Raw genomic sequence first — 22,821 nt, 5'->3', positions numbered from 1 at the left:
TTATGAAGGGACAGAGATAAACCAGTTTGTGCTGTGTTGCCTTGCTGTGATCTCAGGGTTGGAATAGGTGCAGGGTAGGGAACAGTTTCACCATGAAGGGGCAGAGGTAAACCAGTATGCTCTATGTGGCCTTGCTGTGGTATCAGGACTGGAGTAAGTGCATAGTATGGAAGTCTCATTATGAAGAGGCATGGATAAATCCTTTCCCACATACCAAGCAACCATTCAGACAGAAGTTCTCCAGCAGTCCTCTCACTCAGCCCCATTCTCTACTTACAACCTTCCCCACACATCAACCAAGTACATCCTCATCCAATATCTCACCTCATAGTCAATCTCCAAGCAGGCAAAGAGAGGGTTTTCAAAGCCCACATCCACTCCCACCATGTGATATACAAGTGTGTTGGACTTATGGGCTTCCAGAGGAGATGAGATAGTGAGTCTGGCCGCTGCATCACGATTCAGAATGTACACCAACTTCTGCTTCTCTACAGCCCCTGTGAGATATGGAGAGCATCTTGTAACAAACATCACTGGGGAATTTAGATTTAGTTCCAGATGTTTTGATACTTCTCTCTTAATCTTAAAAGACAGAAAAAAAAAATTAAAAAGGTTCAATGTTCCTGAGTTTGCTAGTTAAAGGCAAGAGAGAATGAAAATACTTTTGCACCAGCAGGAATGATGCAACTAAAAAGACAACACAAAGCACAGAGAACCCTGTACTCTGGCCAGGTATAAATGTCTCACCAATCATGACAGCACGGCCCTTGGGATCAATGGCAAGGTATTGACCAGGTACGATGCGGCGACATCCACTCTTGCCAAAGGTCTCCATGTGGATGCGCTCAAACTGATTCTTGGACTGATTATATTCAAGAATTGTAATTCTACCCGAGTCTGAACCAACAACCACATAATCTGAGGAGAATGAGGAAAGTCATGACAAAGATTTAAAAATTAGTGTTTTTCTAAGAATACTGGAGGAATATGAAGAATGAGAAAGGGCCATGACAGTCAAGATTTAGGAATGTGAGCTTTATTTCTAGGAATGTTGCAGGAATGACAAGAATAAAGTAAAGGATAAACATGAAGATTTAAAGATGTGTTCTTCTATTTTGGCCAATGCTGGAGGAGTGAGAAGAATGAGACAAAAAATGAACATGAAGAATTAGGGATAAGTGCTCTATTTCTAGAAATATTGGAGGAATAAATACCAGTTAATCCCCCCCCCTATAAAAAAAAGGGTCTCCCTTATATTGCACAGCTATACATCAGCACTCAGTTCCTCTGTGTATCTAAACAGAGGCCAAAGAGAGCATGAAAATAAGAACAAAACAACTGGATTTATCAGCAAACATTCTTACCTTTGTTGCCTCCAGTGAGCCTGAAGGCCATGAGGGAGCGAATCACACCGAATATATCTGTGGTGAGGATGGTATGGACCTGCCAGCAGAATAAATGTTGGTATACAAACTGTGGGTCTATATGTGTCTGTCACAATAACATTGCACTTACCACTAGTACTGTCTTGTCTAAGTCAAGTGTATGTTCACCTTGTCTCTGTCACAATAATAGTCTCTAACACTAGTACACTGCCTTGTCTACACTGATATCTATAACACCTTGTTCCCTTCATTAAATATCATTATGTACATCATGTCTCTGTTAAAATAATACTGTCACTAATGATAATACTTTGCCTTGTCTGCAATGACATGTATGACACTTTGTTTCCTTAAAACTATAAGGTTATGTCCAGCTTTTCAATCTATCATTTGTTTTAATTTCTCAGTCTTTTCATAAAATCCCATCATAAGATATACTTCCCTTGCTGCACTCTGTCCTCTGAAGGTGCCATATGACCTCAATGTTCCTCTTAAACATTATCAAGAATCCATCATGTGCTTTCTATCAGAACATTTAACACCCCAAGAAAAAACACACTGAATTACAGGCAATACTAAACACTGCCATATCAATCCATCATAAGTATACTTCCTATAAGAACATTCAATAACCCGAGAAAAACACACTGAATAATAGGAAACACAAACAAGACTCTGCCACACTACCTTGCCCGTGTTGGGGTCAGGACGCAGGAGTTCCAGTGACCGGCCACGGGACACCACTAGCTCCTGTGTCCTGGCACCAGAGAAGTTGCCGTGGACAGCATGTGTGATCCCTGATGCACGCTGCAGGGTCAGGTTGTAGAGGTACATTGTGGCAGCAAAGCTTGGCACTCCTCAATACCACTGTATCTATGGGTGAAAAAATAATTTGTAAGGTAAGTCTCCAGCTACTAAAGTCATGCTGTATAGGTTAGACAGTCCTAAGGCAAGTCTCTAGTTAATATAGTAATGCTGTATGAGTGAGTCATTTATAAGACACAAGTCTGTAGTTAGTATGCATAGTCTTGTTGTATACCCAAGTCATTCATAAAACAAGTCCCAAGTTACTACAGTCATGCTCTCATTATAGTCTCCATAACACAAATAACAAGTGTTTCTGAAGGTTACATGGTAAGCCAGATATGATCTCAGACAAGATTAATACACCCTGAACTAATCAGCAGCTGTATAGATCACAACCAAAATTAATAAAGCCTAAACTAAAAAACCAGAGGAACAGATCAAAGGCTGCACTGGCAAGGGTCATCGAGTCTGCTACACCCCACCGCCATGTCCATGCCCGCCAAACACTAAACCAGCAAGCGATGCCAAGGAAGAGGAGGGCTACCAGCCCCACTGGGTTCAAAGCTACCTGCTGGAAGTGTACCTGGTTGGGCTACAGGACGAGTGAGTGTATGGGTGGGTGAAGGACACAGTCGCTTGATGAATTACCGGTACCCATTCGTTCCCCCACCACAGCAGGGGCAGTTGCCAGTAGCTGAAGGACAAGGTAATGGTGGCCAGGATGGGTGCAAGGGCTGCCTCCCAGCCAGCATCCCCAGCATAAGCTGCTACTACTCCTCCTCACCAGTCATTTAGGTACCAGGCACTGTGAATGGCTGCCTGTGCCATCTTATGATGGACACTGATGCTGAGAAGACATTCATCACAACATGGTGGCTTCCAAGGAACCTCTGACATCACAACAGAAATTGTACGGAGTCACCGGACACTGTGTGACTCTCCGTGTTCCTGTGACAGCAAAGATTGTTGTCAACAATGTGGAGGAAGAGTTGCCTGTACATGTCACTGATGTGAAAAATTCTGCTTGCCGAGATTGGACCTTCTGGCTCAGAGTGCAGCCTGTAAGAATATCAGGAAGTGTGTGCTGAAGGTATACAGAGAAGAGCTGCCTTTGCTCTCAACAAATACTGATGAGCAGGTGGAAGGTCCAGTGGGAGGCAGTACTGTCATTGAAGTCAGAGGAGGAACACATTGCTTGGTTTTGAAGGAGGTAAGAGCCCAGGGGAGCAAAACCGCAACAACAAGCAGTGACAATGAGGCAGCAAGCACACTATATATATAGATGAATGGCTGAGCTAGTGAAGTGGGAATGCCTCTCCAACACTCATAGACAGAACATGATCTGACAATATTTCAACAAAAAAGAAAGCAACTCTCAACCCTCAGTAAACAGTCTAGATGGTTGTGAATCATTTTACAACCTATGCCTTCTTGTAGAGGAGGATTGTGCCTTTCTCAAGCAATCTTTAACGCAAAACCACCAAATTGGCAAGGATACCCCTTCTATCCTAAACGCCTTTTATGTCCTCGGCCACACAACATTGGTATGTTGGTGAGCCATGCCCTGTTCTTCAGGGTGGCTGTAGGGAGAGAGAGAGAGAGAGAGAGAGAGAGAGAGAGAGAGAGAGAGAGAGAGAGAGAGAGAGAGAGAGAGAGAGAGAGAGAGAGAGAGAGAGAGAGAGAGAGAGAGAGAGAGAGAGAGAGAGAGAGAGAGAGAGAGAGAGAGAGAGAGAGAATGCCTCACTGCCAGATAGCACGTGCTCATGTACGCACACACACGCACACACGCGCACACGCGCACACACACACACACACACACACACACACACACACACACACACACACACACACACACACACACACACACACAGCACAATAAGAAAAATTTTCATGGGAAAATAGTATGTTCTTGGCTGCAAAATAATTTCTTAGGTTACCCACATTCATTTTCTTCACTTCATAAAATGACCTAGGTCGATGGAAAACTAAATTGAAACAGGACATTTATATATATCCCTAGATGGGAGTGTGTAACCACCAGGGCATATTTATACATCCCCAGATGGTAAGGGTTAATGGGAAAAAGGGCCCATTACTAAAAAGACTAGCAACATTCTATAACAACAACAGATTTGTAATATTAGCCAAAACAGGCCCAAAAAAATGAGAGAAGAAACCAGGGTAATAACAACAATAACAGATAACCCTAAATACTTCTTCAACTATGCAAAACAATACTCATAAGTAAGACCACAAGTAGGACCACTGCTGTCAGATGGGCACCTAGAAACAAAGCCACACAAAATTTGTGCCATACCTGCTGATCAATAACAGAGAGTATTCAGTAAACCAGACAATACCAAAGAAGTAATAAATCCACAAGCATTCTTCCAAGAACCATCTGGAATTGAAAACAAATTACTGGACATATCACTTATAATGGAGGACATAATGGAGGCCATCAGTGACCTAAAACATAGCTCTGCACCAGGACCAGATGGTATTCCAGCAGTGCTTCTCAAACAGTGCAGACACTAGAAAAACCTCTCACCATGCTGTGCCAGAAATCCTTGAACAGAGGCATAGTACCTAGAGCCCTTAAAACTGCCACAGTAACACCACTTCATAAAGGTTATTATGATGTGGGCCTCTGGAAGGCATTTTTTTTTTTCTTTTTTATGTAGAAAGGACGCTGGCCAAGGGCAACAAAAATCCAATAAAAAAAATGCCCACTGAAATGCCAGTCCCACAAAAGGGTCAAAGCAGTGGTCAAAAATTGATGAATAAGTGTCTTGAAACCTCCCTCTTGAAGGAATTCAAGTCATAGGAAGGTGGAAGTACAGAAGCTGGGAGGGAGTTCCAGAGTTTACCAGAGAAAGGGATGAATGATTGAGAATACTGGTTAACTCTTGCATTAGAGAGGTGGACAGAATAGGGGTGAGAGAAAGAAGAAAGTCTTGTGCAGCGAGGCCGTGGAAGGAGGGGAGGCATGCAGTTAGCAAGATCAGAAGAGCAGTTAGCATGAAAATAGCGGTAGAAGACAGCTAGATATGCAACATTGCGGCGGTGAGAGAGAGGCTGAAGACAGTCAGTTAGAGGAGAGGAGTTGATGAGACGAAAAGCTTTTGATTCCACCCTGTCTAGAAGACCAGTATGAGTGGAACCCCCCCCAGACATGTGAGGCATACTCCATACATGGACGGATAAGGCCCTTGTACGGAGTTAGCAGCTGGGGGGGTGAGAAAAACTGGCGGAGACGTCTCAGAACGCATAACTTCATAAAAGCTGTTTTAGCTAGAGATGAGATGTGAAGTTTCCAGTTCAGATTATAAGTAAAGGACAGCCCAAGGATGTTCAGTGTAGAAGAGGGGGACAGTTGAGTGTCATTGAAGAAGAGGGGATAGTTGTCTGGAAGGTTGTGTCGAGTTGATAGATGGAGGAATTGAGTTTTTGAGGCATTAAACAATACCAAGTTTGCTCTGTCCCAATCAGAAATTTTAGAAAGATCAGAAGTCAAGCGTTCTGTGGCTTCCCTGCGTGATATGTTTACCTCCTGAAGGGTTGGACATCTATGAAAAGACGTGGAAAAGTGCAGGGTGGTATCATCACCCTTGTGGAAGGCCCTGGTTCAACCCATCCTGGACTATAATTGCCAGCTATGGTCCCCTACAAGGCTGCGTACATCCAAGCCTTGGAGTCTGTCCAGCGTCACAACACAAAGAAGATCATTGGCATGAAGGACCGACCTGGACTACTTGGAAAGACTCAAGACATTATAGTTGTACTCACAGCAAAGGAGGCAGGAAAGAAATATGGCCATCTACACATGGAAAATACTAGAAAAAAATGGTCCCCAGTCCAGCATCAGGATCCATAGAAGGCCATTATAATGACAAGGCAGGAAGACAGTGCAAGAGGATGTCATTTCCCAGCCTGACATCCCACAAAGGCAAAACACAACTTGTCACTAGCTTCACTATCAAAGGTCTTTCAAAAGATTTGAGGAATGTGACACACTTCTGTTGCAAAATTCAAGAAGAGACCAGACCTCTTCTTGAGTAGCCTGCCAGATAAAACCATCAGTACAGGGTTACACCCATCTCAAACTCCATATCTGACCAGTTGAATCTAATGAAGTGGGGCACTGGGCTGTGAGGCATGGACCTCTCAATATCAACAGGTAATTACATAAGTAAACCTCATACTCCATACCAGACAGGGTGGACCTAATCTATAGCTATACCAGGCCAGGCAGCAGAGGTGGGCCACCACGACTGTGAGGGCAGACCTCAAGAAATCACCAAGAAAAGTAAGTGGCAAATCATACCAGCAGCAACAGGCCTAGCTAGCCTGGGGTAACGGTCTGTTTTTACCCCTGTCCGAAATTCCCCCCGGCGGAAATATGAACCACGATATATATCCCCCTGGGGGATATATATATAGACAGTATTCCCCTGGGGGATATATATCCCCCAATTCTCCACGAGTGCCGGGCGAGCGACAATGCTGCCACGCAGGGTAGATACACAGTTTGTCTTATTTATCACTTAACCCAAAACGAAAAAAAGGGCAAGGAACTAATCAAAAACACAAACACCGTCTTAAAATACAGGATATGAATTAATGGCAAAAAAAAAAAAAAAAACTTACGAGAACTTACTTTGAAGGCTCGACACAACACAACACAGCCAACACTTCTTATAAGCGCACTATTCGCTTTACTTACTACTTAGGAACACCCAAACATCCCCTAGCCAACACTGACCATCAGCAGGTGTCAGGAAAGTCGGGCCAGCACAGTTTAGAAGGCCATAGGACACACGAGGCACTGTAAACAACACCCACGCTGAGCCGAAGCGAGCAAATACCGTCACCTCCCCAACTTCTGCCTCGGCTATGCGCAGCCCAAGTACTCGGACTCAGCGTTGCCAGATTGTTTTGGCCATATTATCGTACTACACAGGTTGAGATTATTGTACTTCTGGTAAAATTGTCGTACATATGTAATTATTCCAAATATTATGCAAAACTGCCACTTTCCAAATACAGCAGAATTTAGGTTTTATATATATATATATATATATATATATATATATATATATATATATATATATATATAGAGAGAGAGAGAGAGAGAGAGAGAGAGAGAGAGAGAGAGAGAGAGAGAGAGAGAGAGAGAGAGAGAGAGAGAGAGAGAGAGAGAGAGAGAGAGAGAGAGAGAGAGAGAGAGAGAGAGAGAGAGAGAGAGAGAGAGAGAGAGAGAGAGAGAGAGAGAGAGAGAGAGAGAGAGAGAGAGAGAGAGAGAGAGAGAGAGAGAGAGAATATATATATATATATATATATATATATATATATATATATATATATATATATATATATATATATATATATATATATATATATATATATATATATATATATATATATATATATATATATATATATATATATATATATATATATATATATATATATATATATGTATGTATTCTCTCTCTCAGGTCCATAAGCCTTCCGAGGGTTTAAGCCAGTGAGGGCATGGAAAACATCATTGCGAAGAATTTTAATACGTGGCATGAAGTAGTCAGAGGGTGGGGGAGAGGGAGGAACAAGCCCAGTATTAGTTTATAGAGGGCAGTGGGTTGGAATCACTGTAGGAAAAAATATAAATAAAATATAAAGACATGTTTTATTGATGCTAAATGATAGTCAGGTACAAAAACAAGTATCCCTTACTACTACTAGCGAGTTTTTTTTTTTTTTTCTTTTTTTATAGAAATTGAAAATTCGACTTTGAATCCATTGAAAAAAAAATGTGATTTGCTGGTATTAAAAAAAAAATAATAATTAAGAGAAAAATTGTTACCAAAGTAAATTAGCATGATGGTAGATGCCATATTCTGCCTGCCAAACCTTTGCTGCAAAGCAATCATGGTGCCTGGAATTAATCAAAATGGATGATTTTAAACGTGTACCACTTGTAATCACTGCAGGAAAAAATAAAAAGTAAAATATAAAGACGTTTTATTGATTATAAATGGTACTGTGGTACAAAAAATAAGTATTCTGGACTACTCTTGGCTATGTTTTATAATAAAATAAAAAATATCTGACTGATTTACCAGTTATTCTTGGCATTAGAAGCATAGGACACCTGAATGGTTAAGACAGACGGGCTTCTCACATAGGGAGCAGTCTGTCCTTGTCTGTCATGCTGCCTTCCAAGGACAGAAACTGCACCTCCTTTTGTTGTGGGGACCTGATGCAGCTGCGCGAATCATAGACGTATCATGGATGATGTTGAGGCAAGATCTTATGGATGTGGTGACTGATAATTTCATGCCCCTCTAACGAAGCCTCACCTCAGCCCATGGCCTCACCAGTTCCCCGGCCGGTGTATGCATAAAAGTGCGTCGCATTTTGTTCCCTTGTAGCTGTCTACACATAATGAAAGCATTAATGACAGCAATATTTAAGATCCCATAGAATAGACAGACTGGCCACCGTTGAGTTTTGAGGCCAGGAGATGGAGGGGGAGGGGAGGACATCCCATAGACGCTCGCTGAGGGATTCCCGTCATCAGTGACTGATTCCAGTGTGATGTCTGGTGACTGAGACATCACACTGGAATCGAGTATCTGACATATGTCATCCTCAGAAACTGGTCTCGTTCGTTTTGAGACCATGACTCAAACCTACAAAAAATAAATAAATAAACGTACATAATGTATAAAACTAGCTTTAGTATATGGGTCATGTTTACTGTCCAACAAATTTTACTCAAACACTCAGAAAATTCGTGCCAAATCATCTAACACAACAAAAGATATGGCAACTTTCCTTCACACTTAAAAAAAAATAAATAAAAAAAAAAATATGGTTGCTGTCTGCAAGAGAGAGAGAGAGAGAGAGAGAGAAACCAACTTTTTTCATTTACAGGTTCAAAAGAATGGCGTAGTCTTATATACCTTGGATTTATTTCTGACAGTATATATAAAACTTTGAAAAATATATTAATTATACTAAAAAAGATACAAGCCTTATTCTGTACTGGCAAAAAAGAAAAGAGAAAGCAAATGTGAGCTGTCAGAATTATGGGCAGGAAATGCAGCCTCAGTAAAAACAATAAAATTACAGCTGATTATCTTTCAATGAAATGATAGCCACTTGGGAAAGAAGAGACTGACAAGACTTAATAAATATCTATATACCTGGCTGAAGTTTTCCATGAGGAGGAGGTACCCTAGTAAATACATTAATATTCTAGAAGACACTCCTGAACTGATAAAAACTTGCAACAGTTCTGTTGCTATCTGTATAACACTTTTAAATAATACAACACATCTACTTGCATCAATCTAGGCAGGTACAGCATGACAACACATTAAGGTACAAGAGCCATGATACAGATTCCCTTTAAAGGAAGGCAGTGGCAGCCCAGACAAGATATCAAGCCTGTCTCAGTGAAGGAATCAAAATACAAAAGGAGGATCACCAGTCCCATCATTCCCTCCATTTTGTTACCTTTCTGACAGGTATGGAATATAGTGACAGTACATTTCAGGTTATGTCAATGTAACAAAAAGAAAACAAAAACATTTAAAACTAATCCCGATATAAGTCTATCTCTATATGCATGAAGAGAGACGTTGCTATCCTTGAGAAGTGGGAATCCAGTAATCTCTACATGCAAACCTGACTCTGCCTTACCAAACTACCAAACACTACAGCTTGATGCCTCTGTTTGCCATCTGAAGCTCAAACCTCTTGTTCAGTCGCACTCCTTTCAAGATATTCTTCTGGCCTTCACGGATCTCTTTGCTACAACAAAACAAGAATAATGCTCATTCAACAAAGTCAATCTTTTTACTCTGGTAAAGTTACTAGTTATCTATATATCAGGCAACCCCACACAGGATGGTCTAGACAAAGGACACACTCATACATATATCACTCATACTTTTAGTTACTAATTCCACATAAAGAGAAAGGAAAAGTTTGAGTTTGTACTGTCACATTATCTAGCATTCCTCACTTCATTTAGACAAAATAACAATGCAATAACAACAAAGATTACATTAGCCACATCAAAATGTAAAAATATCATATCAATTCTAAACCAGCATAACCCAAGGCTAGTATACTCTCAAGTTAGTGAATGAATAAAGGTGAGACAATCAATTAAACTCTTACCTAGATTTCACATTATGTTTCCGCTGAGCCAAGTTCTTGAGGTTGTCACGTTGTTTGATAGGTTTTATAGGACCTTTGTAAGGAACATAAGATCTCCCAGAGGCAGCAAGATTTTTAGAATAATCTTGCATCCTCTTGCGGACAGAGGCAGGACTGGCAGCCTCATCAGGACCTAAACAATAGTGTTCTATAATTAGGATAAAAGGCTTTAAAAAGTAATGGTATAAAGGAGAGAGAGAGAGAGAGAGAGAAAAAAAAAAGGAATCACAAGTGGGCAGTTTACACATATATATTTCATAGCAGATCAATGAATGGATGTCAACAAAGAACTATAGCTCACCTGGACTGCAGTTTTCCTTCAGGTGAGAACCAAATGCTGCGAAGGTCACTGTGGGGTTTTTCTTGCCGCACCTGAGCCTTGGTGATGCCTTGGCCCTGTCACCTGTCCTCAGCTTCTGTTCTGTTGTGGGGAGAGTGTCATCCTCTGTTTTGGGAGATAACTCATAGCTCTGCTTTTGGTCCTGATGTTTCTTTTCTGGATTTAAGGGTGTCTTGAGAGCTTCCCTTGGAGAAATCTTGTGTGCACTCTTCAGGGAAGGTCTACAAGACAGTCTTGATGATTTTCTTGCCACACTTCTCTTAGCTGAGGAAGTGAAGACATTGGCTGGCTTAATATCCTGGGTAAGTCTTCTTGACAGCCTGGCATCTCCCAGGGTGTTCACAGCCTTCTTCACACTCCTGGTCACTGTGTCTCTGGCTTGTAAATGGTTGGGGGCAGTCTTGTCCTCATTCACAGCTTGGGATGTTTTGGTCTCATCTTGAAATTCAGCTGCTGATTCTTCTGTGATAAGTGAAGGAACATATCAATATTACCATCACAAGACATACAATCTAAAGCATATATATATATATATATATATATATATATATATATCTTTTTTCAAACACTAGATATAATTAAAAGGAATGAAAAGAAAATTAAAATAATCAGATGTCTCACCAGCAAAGTTGAAGTTCAGATTCTTGACACTTGTGATGCTTGGCTGGAACACTTCTGCCTTGTCCTGCTGAGAAGAGTGAGTGAATGGCAAGTTAAATGAGCCTGACATCAAAAGTTATACATCAATATAGGGAAGATAAAAGATCAGATTATTTGATGCTTGGCTAAAACACTTTTGCTTTGTTCTGTTGAGATGAAGAGTGAGTGATTGAATGACTGGCAAGTTTAATGAGCAAGACATCAAAGGTTATACAGCATTATGGGGAAGATATAAGGAAAGATAAAGAAAAAGCAGGGATGAGAAATGGATAATCAGGTACACTGAAAGGAGATGAAGGAGCTCCTGCAAACATGAAGGCGTAATTGTCTCCCATGTCTGATCTCTGATATAACTGTCAATAATCTTTCCTATTCCTCTTATTTTCATTTCTAATCATATACTCTGTTTATCTCCTACTATTTTTCCTCCTCTCTCACATCATTTGATACACATTTAATTTTTAGCTCTTCTTTTTGTCATACACTTTTTGTCTGTCTCTTATTTTTCCTCTCAATTTTTGTTTTGTTAAGGCAATCAGTAAACAAACCTGCTTCTTGGTGGTGCTGCCTAGGGTGTCATGCCGAGCCCTGCGCTTCCCAACATACTCATCCAGGCTGTCCATGCGCTGGAAGGCCTGCTCGTGGATGCGTGCAAAGTTTGGTACCTTCAGGCGACGGGCGTAGGACATGAAACGTGGGATGGCCGATGCTCCCTTGCCTTGAATGCCAGTGGGGAAGGAAGACAGTTAAACATGCAATGAATCTAGCACTGTTATTAGTACACTCATACCTCAGTACTGCAGACCCCCACTTTAAGGGATTCTGGAAGCAGCACATAAAATCTGGAGCAGCCAACTCAATTTGAAAGTCCTGTGCATTACAGAGTTGTGGCAATACTGGACATGAGTCGCTGCTTCAAGAACTCTGACCATTTTTTGCAGGTGATCACTTTATTTACATCAGTGTAACAACACATGTAGCTCACTGCTTCATGGTTTTTACCCTGTTTGTGTTGTGTTTGAATTATTGTAATTTTCTATAACTGTGCCATCTGGAGGAAAAGTAGAAAAAGGGGAAAAGGGTGAATTTAATAGTAGCACAAAAGCTTGAGTTGATAAAAAGTTAGAAAGTGGTGCATCTGTGAAGCAGGTGTGTGAGGAGTATACGAGGTGTGTCATTAAAGTTCCAGGACTGGTGCCACACAAGTTTTATTTCACATCCAGGCTACAAACTATAGGTTATCTCCTTCGAAGTAATCCCCCTGGCACCGCATGCACTTGTCCATCCTTCTCTGCCAGGCTTGCATGCACTGCTGGAAGGATTCTTGCGGGATGCTCCTCAGCTCCGTCGTCACGGCCTTTTTGATGTCGTCCGCATCATCAAAACGGGTCCCCTTCATGACCTCCTTGAGCTTGGGGAAGAGGAAGAAGTCGCACGGAGCGAGGTCAGGTGAGTAGGGCGGTTGCTCCAGCACGGCGATGTTCTTCTTGGCCAAGAACTCTCTGATGCTCAGGGCATTGTGAGCAGGCACATTGTCGTGGTGAAGCAGCCACGAGTTGCCCTGCCACAACTCCCGCCTCTTCTCGCGCACTGCACGAAGCAGACGCCGCAGTACTTCTTTGTACACATGTTGGTTGACTGTCTGGCCCTGTGGCAAGAACTCGCAGTGGACGATGCCCCTCACATCGAAGAAAGCGATCAACATGACCTTGAAGCTGGACCTGGACTGCCTTGCTTTCTTCGGCCGTGGCGACGCCGGACTCTTCCATTGAAGGCTCTGGCGTTTGGTCTCCGGGTCGTACTCAAATACCCAGGACTCATCGCCGGTGATGACTCTCCTGAGCAAGTCTGGTTCAGTTTCCAGACGCTCGAGGATGTCCTGACACACCTGCATGCGTCGTCCCTTCTGGTCATCGTTCAGGAGTCTCGGCACCATCTTCGCACAGACTTTCCGCATGCCCAGATCTTCAGTGATAATCTTCCACACGCTGTTGTGGTTCATGCCAAGCTCATCTGCGATCTTTCGAACAGTCAACCGACGATCGTCACGCACCATCTGCTTGACACGCTCAACATTGGCCTCATTCCTGCTCGTTGAGGGTCTTCCACTCCTGGGGTCATCTTCCACGTCCTCCCGGCCCTCTTTGAACCTCTTGCACCACTCAAAAACACGTGAGCGTGACATTGTCTCATCCCCGTACACTTTTTGCAGCATACCCAGTGCTTCTGACGGCGTTTTCCCCAACTGCACCAAAAACTTCAAGTTTGTTCGCTGTTCAGCGCTCATTGTTAAACGACCTGCAACAGAGGACATGATTTTAAAAGCACGTAAGAAAAAGATTAGTGACTGTAGAGGGTTGGGAGCGCAGTTGTATACTCCAGAAGGATTACTTTGAAGGGGAAATATGGTGGTTTGTGGCTTGGGTTTGAAATTCATCTTTTAGGACACCAGTCCTGGAACTTTAATGAAAAAAAAAAAAAAAAAAAAAAAAAAAAAAAAAAAAAACAGTTTCAGATACTCATAAGGCAAAATCTAAACTTAACAAATATGCTGTGAAGTACTGTTGATAGATATTCAAGTAAGTCTGGTTCTGTAGCAGCCCGAAAGCATATGAAGGTTGGTAATCAGGAGTTCAACAAAGCTGTGTATAAGTGGTATGTGCAGAAAAATTCTTGTGGAACTAAAGTCACTTCTGGAATCACATGAAATGCATGTGAACAGCTCAGTAACTATTTAGGTATTCAGTGCAATTCTAATTGATGGTTGGCATTTCCATAACAGGCATGGAGTCCTACAGTAACCTAATGCTTAGTGTTGGTACCTATGGACAATCAGCTTCACCGGATAGATGTTCCCCCCTTTTAGTCCATAGTAATGAGATATGGGTGTATAATTAAAAGAGGACAGCTGACGTCCTTTTGTTCTGAGTACTTGTTGAGAAGGAAGGGAATTAAAGATGAAATGAATATTATTAAAACACTTGCTTATTTATTCCACAGGCAACAAGACATCAGAGAGCAATAAATCATTATTATTATTTGTACTGCTGACTTATAAATCACAAAAGCTCAGAATTCAAATAACTCACCTGGTTTGCCATCCTGAGTTCCTTCTACAGCTTCCTTCTTGTCCCCTCGGCCAATAGTGAACAGTGGCTTGGTTGTGGAGGAGGTGGTGGCAGTGGTGGTGGTCTTAGTGAGTGCTGCTGCCATAGATGGGGTGCCACACGACTGCCTCTGAAGCAAGGAGGGCCTGAGAGGTGGTGCTGGGGCTGAGGGAGTCACTGTGACACTTTGCCTGACAGAGATCAGAAAAATTGTGGTGATAAGAACAATGGGCATTATTTTCATTGTATATTAATCTTTAGCAAGTCTTTGGAAGGCAAGAGGGAATAAGATTGGACAGAAATGCAGAAATACAAAAATAAATAAATGAATAAATAAGAAAAAATAAATAAATAAATAAAAAATAAATAAATAAAAAATAAATAAATAAAAATAAATGAATAATAATAATAATAATAATAACAGATACTCTGTCCCCTTACCTGCGTCTCTTTGCTGAGGAAGTGGTGGACAAACAAGAATGCCGAGATGATGATGGCAGGGATTCCTTAATAACTGGCTCTGTCTGGGAACGCCGGCGCTTGCAAGACACATACAAACCTAGAGAGAATTTTTGGACTAGAGAACTTTGTTGCTCCTAAAACAAAATCTTAGTTTCTACATCTCAGGGACTGGAAAATTACTGAACTCAAAACAAAATCTTTGAGTTTCTACATCAGCTGAGGAACTGGAAAACTGTCCTTTATCCCAAACAAAACCTGCACTCTATAAATTGATCTAAACTTTATTTAAAGCTCTGACTCAACACTAACAGCCTGATTACCAAGTCCATTCCATTCATCTACCACTCTACCTAGGAACCAATTCCCTCCCATCTTTTTTTAAATCTACCTCTATCAAGCTTGAGCCCATTATCTACTGTCCTATCCTCTGCAAGACATGTACTATTGACAAAACTCTAGCTTGGTATAAGCTTCAGTGAGGAAAACCCGTGTGTGTCAGTGTTTTGGTCTCTACAGAAAGATTAATACTTCTCTATGCTGTCAAAACAGTTCACCAGTTTTCAGTTTTTATTCATGCATTCCTTAGAGCAGATTAGTTTTCCCAATAGTGCCCCTGTCCTCACCTTCCTTGTTGACTGGCTGGCTGTCATCCCCCATGCCCTGTATATTGGGCGTGTGCTGAGCCAAGGACAGTTTGGGAGGCAGGGCACTCCTTTGTGTTCTGCGCACTGTGATCTTGTCCACCAAAACACTCATTTGTTTGGAGTTTTCAGCAGTCTGAAATAATTACAATGCCTCATGTTCATAAACATGATCTTGGTTGTTTAGCTATCTATCTATCTATCAAGTCAGTAATCCCACACTGGATGGCCCCTCATACACACATCATGTACATAAACATATCTTAGCTCTTTGGCTATCTATCTATTTATCAAGTCAGTAATGCCACACTGGGTGGTCCCTCATACACACATCATATACATAAACAAATCTTACCTGTCTGGCTATCTATCTATCAAACCAGTAATCCTACACCAGGTGGCCCCTCAAACACACAATGTACATATCTTGGTTGCTCATCTATCTATGAGGCCAGCAAACCCCCACAGGATGGCTCACACAAAGCATCACAACACTTCCACAAAGAGCATTCACACTCTTAGCCCCATCAATCCCTGGTAAAGGAGGTGGACATATGCCTTTCTAAATAATAATAATGAAATGTTAATGTGGTTCACCTTGAAAAGCTTCAAGAAAAATATAGTAAGAAAAATTAAACTACCTTTATCCTTCAAGTTAACAAAGAAAATATTTAAAGTAAACTAAAGTAACTGCTTAAAATATAATAGTATTTGCAGACTACAGTGATATAAGTGCTCTTGATGGAGTACCACTAAAATTTTAAGAGTACCACTAAAATCTCTTAAGATAGATACACAGACCAGCTCCTGTCCTCACTGACCTCCTTCTCATCAATGGGGAGGGTGGCATCATTACTTGTGGAGAGGTCAAATGTAGATGACCTTTGCAGCTTTTTGCCCACACTGTCACCACTTCCCGCCTCCATCTCCTCAACCTCATATGTGCCTGACCGCTTGTGTGTCTGGCATTGCCCTGCAATGGCCACCGCAGCTGCCTCCTCCTTCCCTGTCACTGCGTCCCCCTGCAATTGAAAGACATAAGAACATAAGGGAAGTTGCAAGAAGCCAGTCCCTGTCTAGAACATACCTACTTATATCCACCTATGCACTTAGTTTATCCATAAGTTTAATCTTCTTTTAAAGGCCTGTACTGACTCAGCAGTCAGCACTATCAACTTGATTAGTGGATCTATTCCAGCCATCTACTTCTTAATATAACAATTTTTTTCTCTCCTCATTTTATCAGCTTTGAACCTGCTGTTTCTGGTCCTGTCCTGATAACTAACCCTAAGAATTTTATTCATATCACCCTTGTTAGGTATATCTTCTGTGCCACCTGAACATGGCATTATACACAACATTCCGTGAGTCCATGAGTCAAGATACATTTAACACTCACTGAAGTATCTGTGGCTGAATCAGAGTGACATTCCAGGAAGTCCTTGGACCCACAATCTGGAAACTGTATATCAAGGAGGAGTTCGTTTTCCTGGGAGATGTGTTTTGAGTGCGTTGCAGCCTCAGTGTCCCGGCAGATGTGTGATGCCCCGTCCAAGGCACTCACCACAGCTGCCGCATCCTGGGACAAGGACAGAACTGCTTCCTCTTGTTGACACTTAAGAATGGCCTCTATCAGTTTTTCCGTCTGAAAGGAAACTTGTATTCAAAACCACAGAGGGGAATGGGAAAGACAGCCATCTAATCTGACCTGATCAAACCTATAATAATGTAGCATAATATAACTCCACACTGAAAAACAACTTGTATTCAAAACAAGTCCGGATGCAAATGTTAAAAATTAAGCAGATGTTCCGAGGATGCAGACTTCTGATACATCCACCCACCTTCAATCTCTTGGAAGTTTTAATGCCGAACGCCTTGCTAATCTTGAGTAACTCGTTGTATTTCTTGCCCAGAAGCTTCTCTTGAGAAAATTCATATAGCGCCATGGCTTATAGTACCGTCAATCCTCAATAAAACACGTAAAATCACGCCAGCAAACACATACACCTCTTCTCTCTTCTCTTTTCAAAACATTGGATTTCAAAGACCAAGGGGAGGAATCTCGGCTGCTGATTGGTCGGCGCTGGAGTCTCCCCGTCATTCATTGGTCGCCCGGATGCTAGAGGTAAACACAGGCAAGATACGCAAAAAAATATGACACTGTCTAAAATTGTTATCTTTATCTCTAGAACCATGAATTGGCCATGGGTGAAATTGTTATTATTTCAGAAGAACGTGGAATGTGGTTTTAGGTAAATGGATATTTTGTTTTTTCATCCATGGGAGTTTGTGGATGCAATGATGAAGACGGTTCAAACTGAGTCTCTTTCTGAAGCACTCTGTACACACTTACATCATTTCAACTAACAATGAATGAATTTATATAAAATAAGGTATTTAGATATTTCGTTATTCTTTCTTACTAAGAAATTATGATCGAGTGGAAATAGAAAAATAAAAGCAAGACACTTAGAGTAGGAAAAATAGAACACACACACACACACAGAGAGAGAGAGAGAGAGAGAGAGAGAGAGTTGTGGTGTTTATAAATATTTCTTGATTCTCCTTATACATGTCCTCTGTTCTTTTTCCCCTTTTCTATATAAGTTGCAGCTGTAGGCCAAGACTAAACAGAGAAACATACATAAAAAAATACACGAGAGACAGAGCTGTGATGTCTATAACACAGATGAAATAAGAGAATCATACCCTATGACGAGAGAGAGAGAGAGAGAGAGAGAGAGAGAGAGAGAGAGATTAAACATTTAACTAAAGAAAATATATAACACTACAAGATTTAGTTCTTCTTTTGACATAACCTTTCTGAAGCAGGAAATATTTAGACACACAGAGAGAGAGAGAGAGAGAGAATCTAGTCCTATGACGGAGAGTGAGTCAGGAGTCCCCGAGTCTATAGAGAGTGTGAACCATCAACAAAGTGTCCAAAATAAGGGAGGCGCCCTCAAAATATTCCTCGTGCTTGCTGAGAGGGAGGAAGTGAAGGGGCGAGGCAGGATGGAGGTGGATGAGGACATGGAGGCATCTCTCCTCAGGCAATTTAACTGCATGTTGACCACTGACAAGGAAGTTTTGGTCAAGGAATTGCAGACTTTGGTGGGGGCGAACCTTAATGAACACACGGCCAGGTTTTATCTGGAAATGACTGATTGGTGAGGTTTTATTGGTGTTTTTCGTTTGGGTATGTGTGTCTGTATGCCTGATTGTGTATGTATGCGTGGCTGTCTGTGTGTGTCTGCTGGCGGAGGTTATCTGGGTCAGGGTCATAGTATTTCGTCGTCATTTATGTGTCTGTGTGTGCCTGTGTGTGTTTGTCTGCCTGTCTGTGTGTGTCTGTCGGCGGAGGTTATCTGGGTCAGGGTCAGGGTATTGCGTCATGTCTGCGTGTCTTTACTGAGCTTATAGAGAAGTTTTCATGCTAAGCTGTCATGTCTGATTATTTTTGTGTCATTTGTAAATCTCTCCATCTTACAATGATTCTGGTAATTTATTTATCTACTTATTTATAAAAGCCAGTTCAAATAGAGAGATTAGCCAGGGTTTCAATTGTCACACTGCCTGTCATGTCAAATTATCTATGCTAGCACAAGACTTTTTCCTTTGTGTCTTTTTTAATTATTGGTTGTGCTTTACAGGAACCTCCAGGCAGCTGTGTGTGCATATTTTGACCTACAGTCTTTCAACAAGCTTCCACAGATGACTTTCGTGAAAGACATCACCATAGGGGAAGGAGAAAGTGTCCCACCGTCTACCAAGTATGCATGTTTATTCTTTGCTATTAGAGCTGAATGGATTATTATTACTAGCTTGGCAATAAAGACAGTGACTGGTAGTAGGAAAAGAAGAGAAAATTGATGAAAAGATAAATATAGGGAATCATTCTGAGGGCACCAATTTTTAGTTATTGACAGATATTAATAGAAATAACATTATCAAAGAATTAACCTTTTAGAAAAAAAAAGAAAAGCAATTAACATATATTATTTTAATAGCAGGAATAGGAAGGCTAAACAAAGGGAGACATTCTAAAGGCACTAGTGGTAAGTTATTGATAGATATTGATAGGAAAACCATAATTGTGGTGCCCTTTGCTGTAATGAGCTAAGCAACACAAAAAAAAAAAAAAAAACAAATCAAGAAAATGGTGTTTGAAAGTCCTGCTCCCTGTACTTCCCTTGCTTCAACACCAGTAGCTGAAATGAGGTAAGTGACCATACTTGGCATTTGTTTCAGAACTGTCAAAAGCTGCTATCTTGTTTGTTGTTTACATTAATAAGGCAAAATACAATGTAAATATTATCATCTTAATAAAACTTATAATAACTCAATAACACCATGCATCATTAATAATAAAACAATAGCAGAATTCAGCATTATGTGTGTGTCATATAGATAAGTGAATGTCACTGATCAGTATTATTTGTCTTGCAAGCTGTAATGTTTTCAATAATGTAGGATGAAAATGAAAATATATTATGTTACCTTGTTTGGTGATACTTTGGAAACCTTAGGCTGTGTGAAAGCTTAGCAGTAAACATTGCCTATCAGTGATGGTGCAACCTAATGCGACTCTTTCAAGAACTTAAGACTCACTATACACTCTTCAGTGGTTATTTTTGTTCAAAGGGAGTTAAAAGATAATTTTCTAAAATTATTTCCGTGTGTATGCTTTCTAAAATGATTTTCTTGTGCAGTGCTAACTTAATGGGCATAGGCTCCATTTTTCCTCATGTTGTGGCTTCTTTCTCATTCCTGAAAATGAGGCAAGACTCAGTCTGTCACCAAATTCACTGTCACCCATGATTACTTACCAAAAAAGGGCAATTAAAGAGAAAGCTATGTGAAAAGTGAAGAAACCTTCCAATCAGTAATACTTTCTCAAGAAGACTGACATACACAAGGCAAGGCACTCGTCTGCACTCCCATTGGCTGGAAAGTGGTGACACCATAATCCTATGCACTGATAAGTCATGGCGCCTCGCTTCAGCACAGAATACTCAATTTGTAGGTTAGATTCCAACCTTATTGACTTATCTTTTGGACTTTTTTCATATGTCAATTACCTCATAACAGAGATTGAGTTGGACCATTCAATGCATGCAGCAACTCATTTTCAACCTGGGTATTGCTTACCTCACTACAGCAGGGGCCGCCACAATTGATAGGCTGTAAGACCAAGGCTCGTATTCTTAAACTCTTCGTTCTCTCACCACGATTATTTTCAAAAGCCACAGAGATGATTAGCCAAGTTTTCAAGAGTGTTTCTCCTGTTAAGGTACAAGTCTTGTTAATCTGTCACTAGAACCATGAAAACCCCTTAAAAGCTGTTGTAACTTCATCCAGAACCTTCTGAATCTAGTGGAGGTGCAGTATGGAGGTGTTTCAGAATGTTGTCTCGAGACTTTTTAACTTGCCGCAACACTTGACAGGTTCATAAAGACATGGCGCATACAGAACACTGGGGAGGAATGCTGGCCCAGTGGGTGTTCCTTAGTGTACACTGGTGGAGAACAGATGGGAGCACCACCGCATGTGTCAGTAGCTCCACTCGGTGCAGGAGAAATGGCAGACATCTCAGTGGAAATGGTCTCCCCAGGCTGTACTGGCTTCTACTCCTCCAAGTGGCGGATGACAACTGCCCAAGGGAGCTTCTATGGAGGTAAGATGCAGCTGTACCTGCTGCTTCTTCTTTCCCTGTTTCTTTAGAGTGAGGGTTAGTGTCACATATGAGCCTCCTCCTGTTGTTTCTGTCCCATGCATCTTACTAGTTCTTCATCTCTTTCTCTTCCTTTCACTGTTTCTCTAGAGTGAGGGCTGACATCATGTATGAGTCTCCTCCAGTTGTTTTTGTCCCTTGCATCTTTCTCTTTGACTCCCATCTTTGGAGTTGTACCACAATTCCAGCCCTCCATCTTACTCTCTGTCTTTCCATCATTCTTCTTCCCTTCACTGAGCTGCACCTCTTGTAAATTTGTATTGTGTGAGAGTGACATGCTAGTCAGAAAGAGGAGATAAGTGTGTTACAAGCTTCCCAAAGTGTTATTAATGTCATGCCTTCCTCCACAATATTACAGTTTAGCTTATAATTAAGGTAAAGGTTCCCAAAACATTGCTTCCTCCACTATGCTAGAGATTAGCTTACAGACAAGATAAAAGTTTCCAAAACATTGTCAACATATCTTTCTCCACAGTCTTAGAGTTCAGTTTACAAGTAAGATAGAGGTTCCCAAAACATTGTTAACATAGCTCTTCCTTCGCAGACACCATATGGGTCATCATTCAAGTAGACTCAGGCGGCACTTTGGCCCTCATGCAGCAGATGGTCAACCTTAAGGAGCTAGGAGGCTGTCCACCACCCTCCACCACAACTCACACCACCACCACAACCACCAATCCCTTTGCACCAAACCAACCCCACCACCACCACCACCACTACCATCACCCCAATGGAAACATTGCTCCACCCATCCCCTCGTCCCCCTCAAGAGCCACTCAAGAACCACTCCTAGGCATGCAAGGTCCTCCCCTCTCCTCATCCCTCCCTAACCAAGATGAGGACACAGGTATGAGTTAGTAGTGCACCAGCAGCCACTCGGTATTGTTGCATCAGTCCCACCCAACACACTCTTCCTCATGCTTCCAGGTGACAGCCAAATGACCCGACACACACACACACACACACACACACACACACACACACACACACACACACACACACACACACACACACACACACACACACACACACACACACACACACACACACCAACTTGCTACTCCACCTGGGTCACAGCTGCCTTGGCCACGGGTTACTGTTACAACTTGAAGCTACACAGAGACAGAGAGAGAAATTAATTGACTGCTAGTTTTGTGTTGTGTTCACCAAGTAATTCTGATATGGAAACTAACATCACATAATATACAGAGTGAGATGGTATGTGGGGTGTTTTCATTGCTTCCTTGCATCACTTGGGAACGCATAATACATTGGAGTGTGGGGAGATAGGAAAAATGCATTTCATCCCTCCCCTCCTCCATCAATTTGTCATACTTGATTATTAAGATGAAAATAAAGCAATAAACTAATCTTGTGTAATTCTCTCTCTCTCTCTCTCTCTCTCTCTCTCTCTCTCTCTCTCTCTCTCTCTCTCTCTCTCTCTCTCTCT

The 22,821-nt window shown here is 41.5% G+C and overlaps 3 protein-coding genes across 6 annotated transcripts in view; 1 reads left to right on the top strand and 2 right to left on the bottom strand.

Moving 5' to 3' along the window:
* The window catches only part of LOC135090472 (splicing factor 3B subunit 3-like), a 29,880-nt gene extending 22,783 nt beyond the window's left edge, over positions 1-7,097 (bottom strand). Inside the window, exons 1-5 of one of the 2 annotated variants that reach the window (XM_063987209.1) lie at positions 6,958-7,097; positions 2,073-2,258; positions 1,365-1,443; positions 748-918; positions 325-497 (exon numbers count right to left, since the gene is read on the bottom strand). In XM_063987209.1, the coding sequence (XP_063843279.1) occupies positions 325-497; positions 748-918; positions 1,365-1,443; positions 2,073-2,219 (570 nt within the window). In that variant the 5' untranslated portion in view covers positions 2,220-2,258; positions 6,958-7,097. The other variant, XM_063987210.1, reaches the window with a different exon arrangement.
* Positions 7,098-9,152: 2,055 nt separating this feature from the next.
* LOC135090469 (mediator of DNA damage checkpoint protein 1-like) lies at positions 9,153-17,719 on the bottom strand. 3 transcript variants are annotated; one of them, XM_063987206.1, is made up of 11 exons: positions 17,479-17,713; positions 17,034-17,279; positions 16,456-16,656; positions 15,617-15,770; positions 14,973-15,090; positions 14,514-14,722; positions 11,973-12,142; positions 11,386-11,452; positions 10,726-11,226; positions 10,386-10,557; positions 9,153-10,013 (listed from the first exon to the last, which is right to left on the bottom strand). In XM_063987206.1, exons 1-11 carry the CDS (start codon positions 17,581-17,583, stop codon positions 9,917-9,919), a joined length of 2,040 nt encoding a protein of 679 aa, XP_063843276.1. In that variant the 5' UTR covers positions 17,584-17,713; the 3' UTR covers positions 9,153-9,916. The 3 variants fall into 3 exon arrangements, with proteins under 3 accessions (XP_063843276.1, XP_063843277.1, XP_063843275.1); XM_063987207.1 differs by having other exon boundaries at positions 11,386-11,449; XM_063987205.1 differs by lacking the exons at positions 9,153-10,013; positions 10,386-10,557; positions 10,726-11,226; positions 11,386-11,452; positions 11,973-12,142 and adding an exon at positions 12,616-13,722 and having other exon boundaries at positions 17,479-17,719.
* Positions 17,720-18,502: 783 nt separating this feature from the next.
* LOC135090471 (protein ILRUN-like) lies at positions 18,503-22,421 on the top strand. The gene is made up of 4 exons (XM_063987208.1): positions 18,503-18,807; positions 19,291-19,410; positions 21,085-21,314; positions 21,916-22,421. The coding sequence occupies exons 1-4, from the start codon at positions 18,518-18,520 to the stop codon at positions 22,227-22,229; spliced, it is 954 nt and encodes a 317-aa protein (XP_063843278.1). The 5' UTR covers positions 18,503-18,517; the 3' UTR covers positions 22,230-22,421.
* Positions 22,422-22,821: the final 400 nt, after the last annotated feature.

The sequence above is a fragment of the Scylla paramamosain genome, chromosome 35 (assembly GCF_035594125.1).
Source record: "Scylla paramamosain isolate STU-SP2022 chromosome 35, ASM3559412v1, whole genome shotgun sequence".
NCBI classification, from domain to species: Eukaryota; Metazoa; Arthropoda; class Malacostraca; order Decapoda; family Portunidae; genus Scylla; species Scylla paramamosain.
Note: the sequence above shows the minus strand (reverse complement) of the source record. Positions and strands in the feature narration are given on the sequence as shown.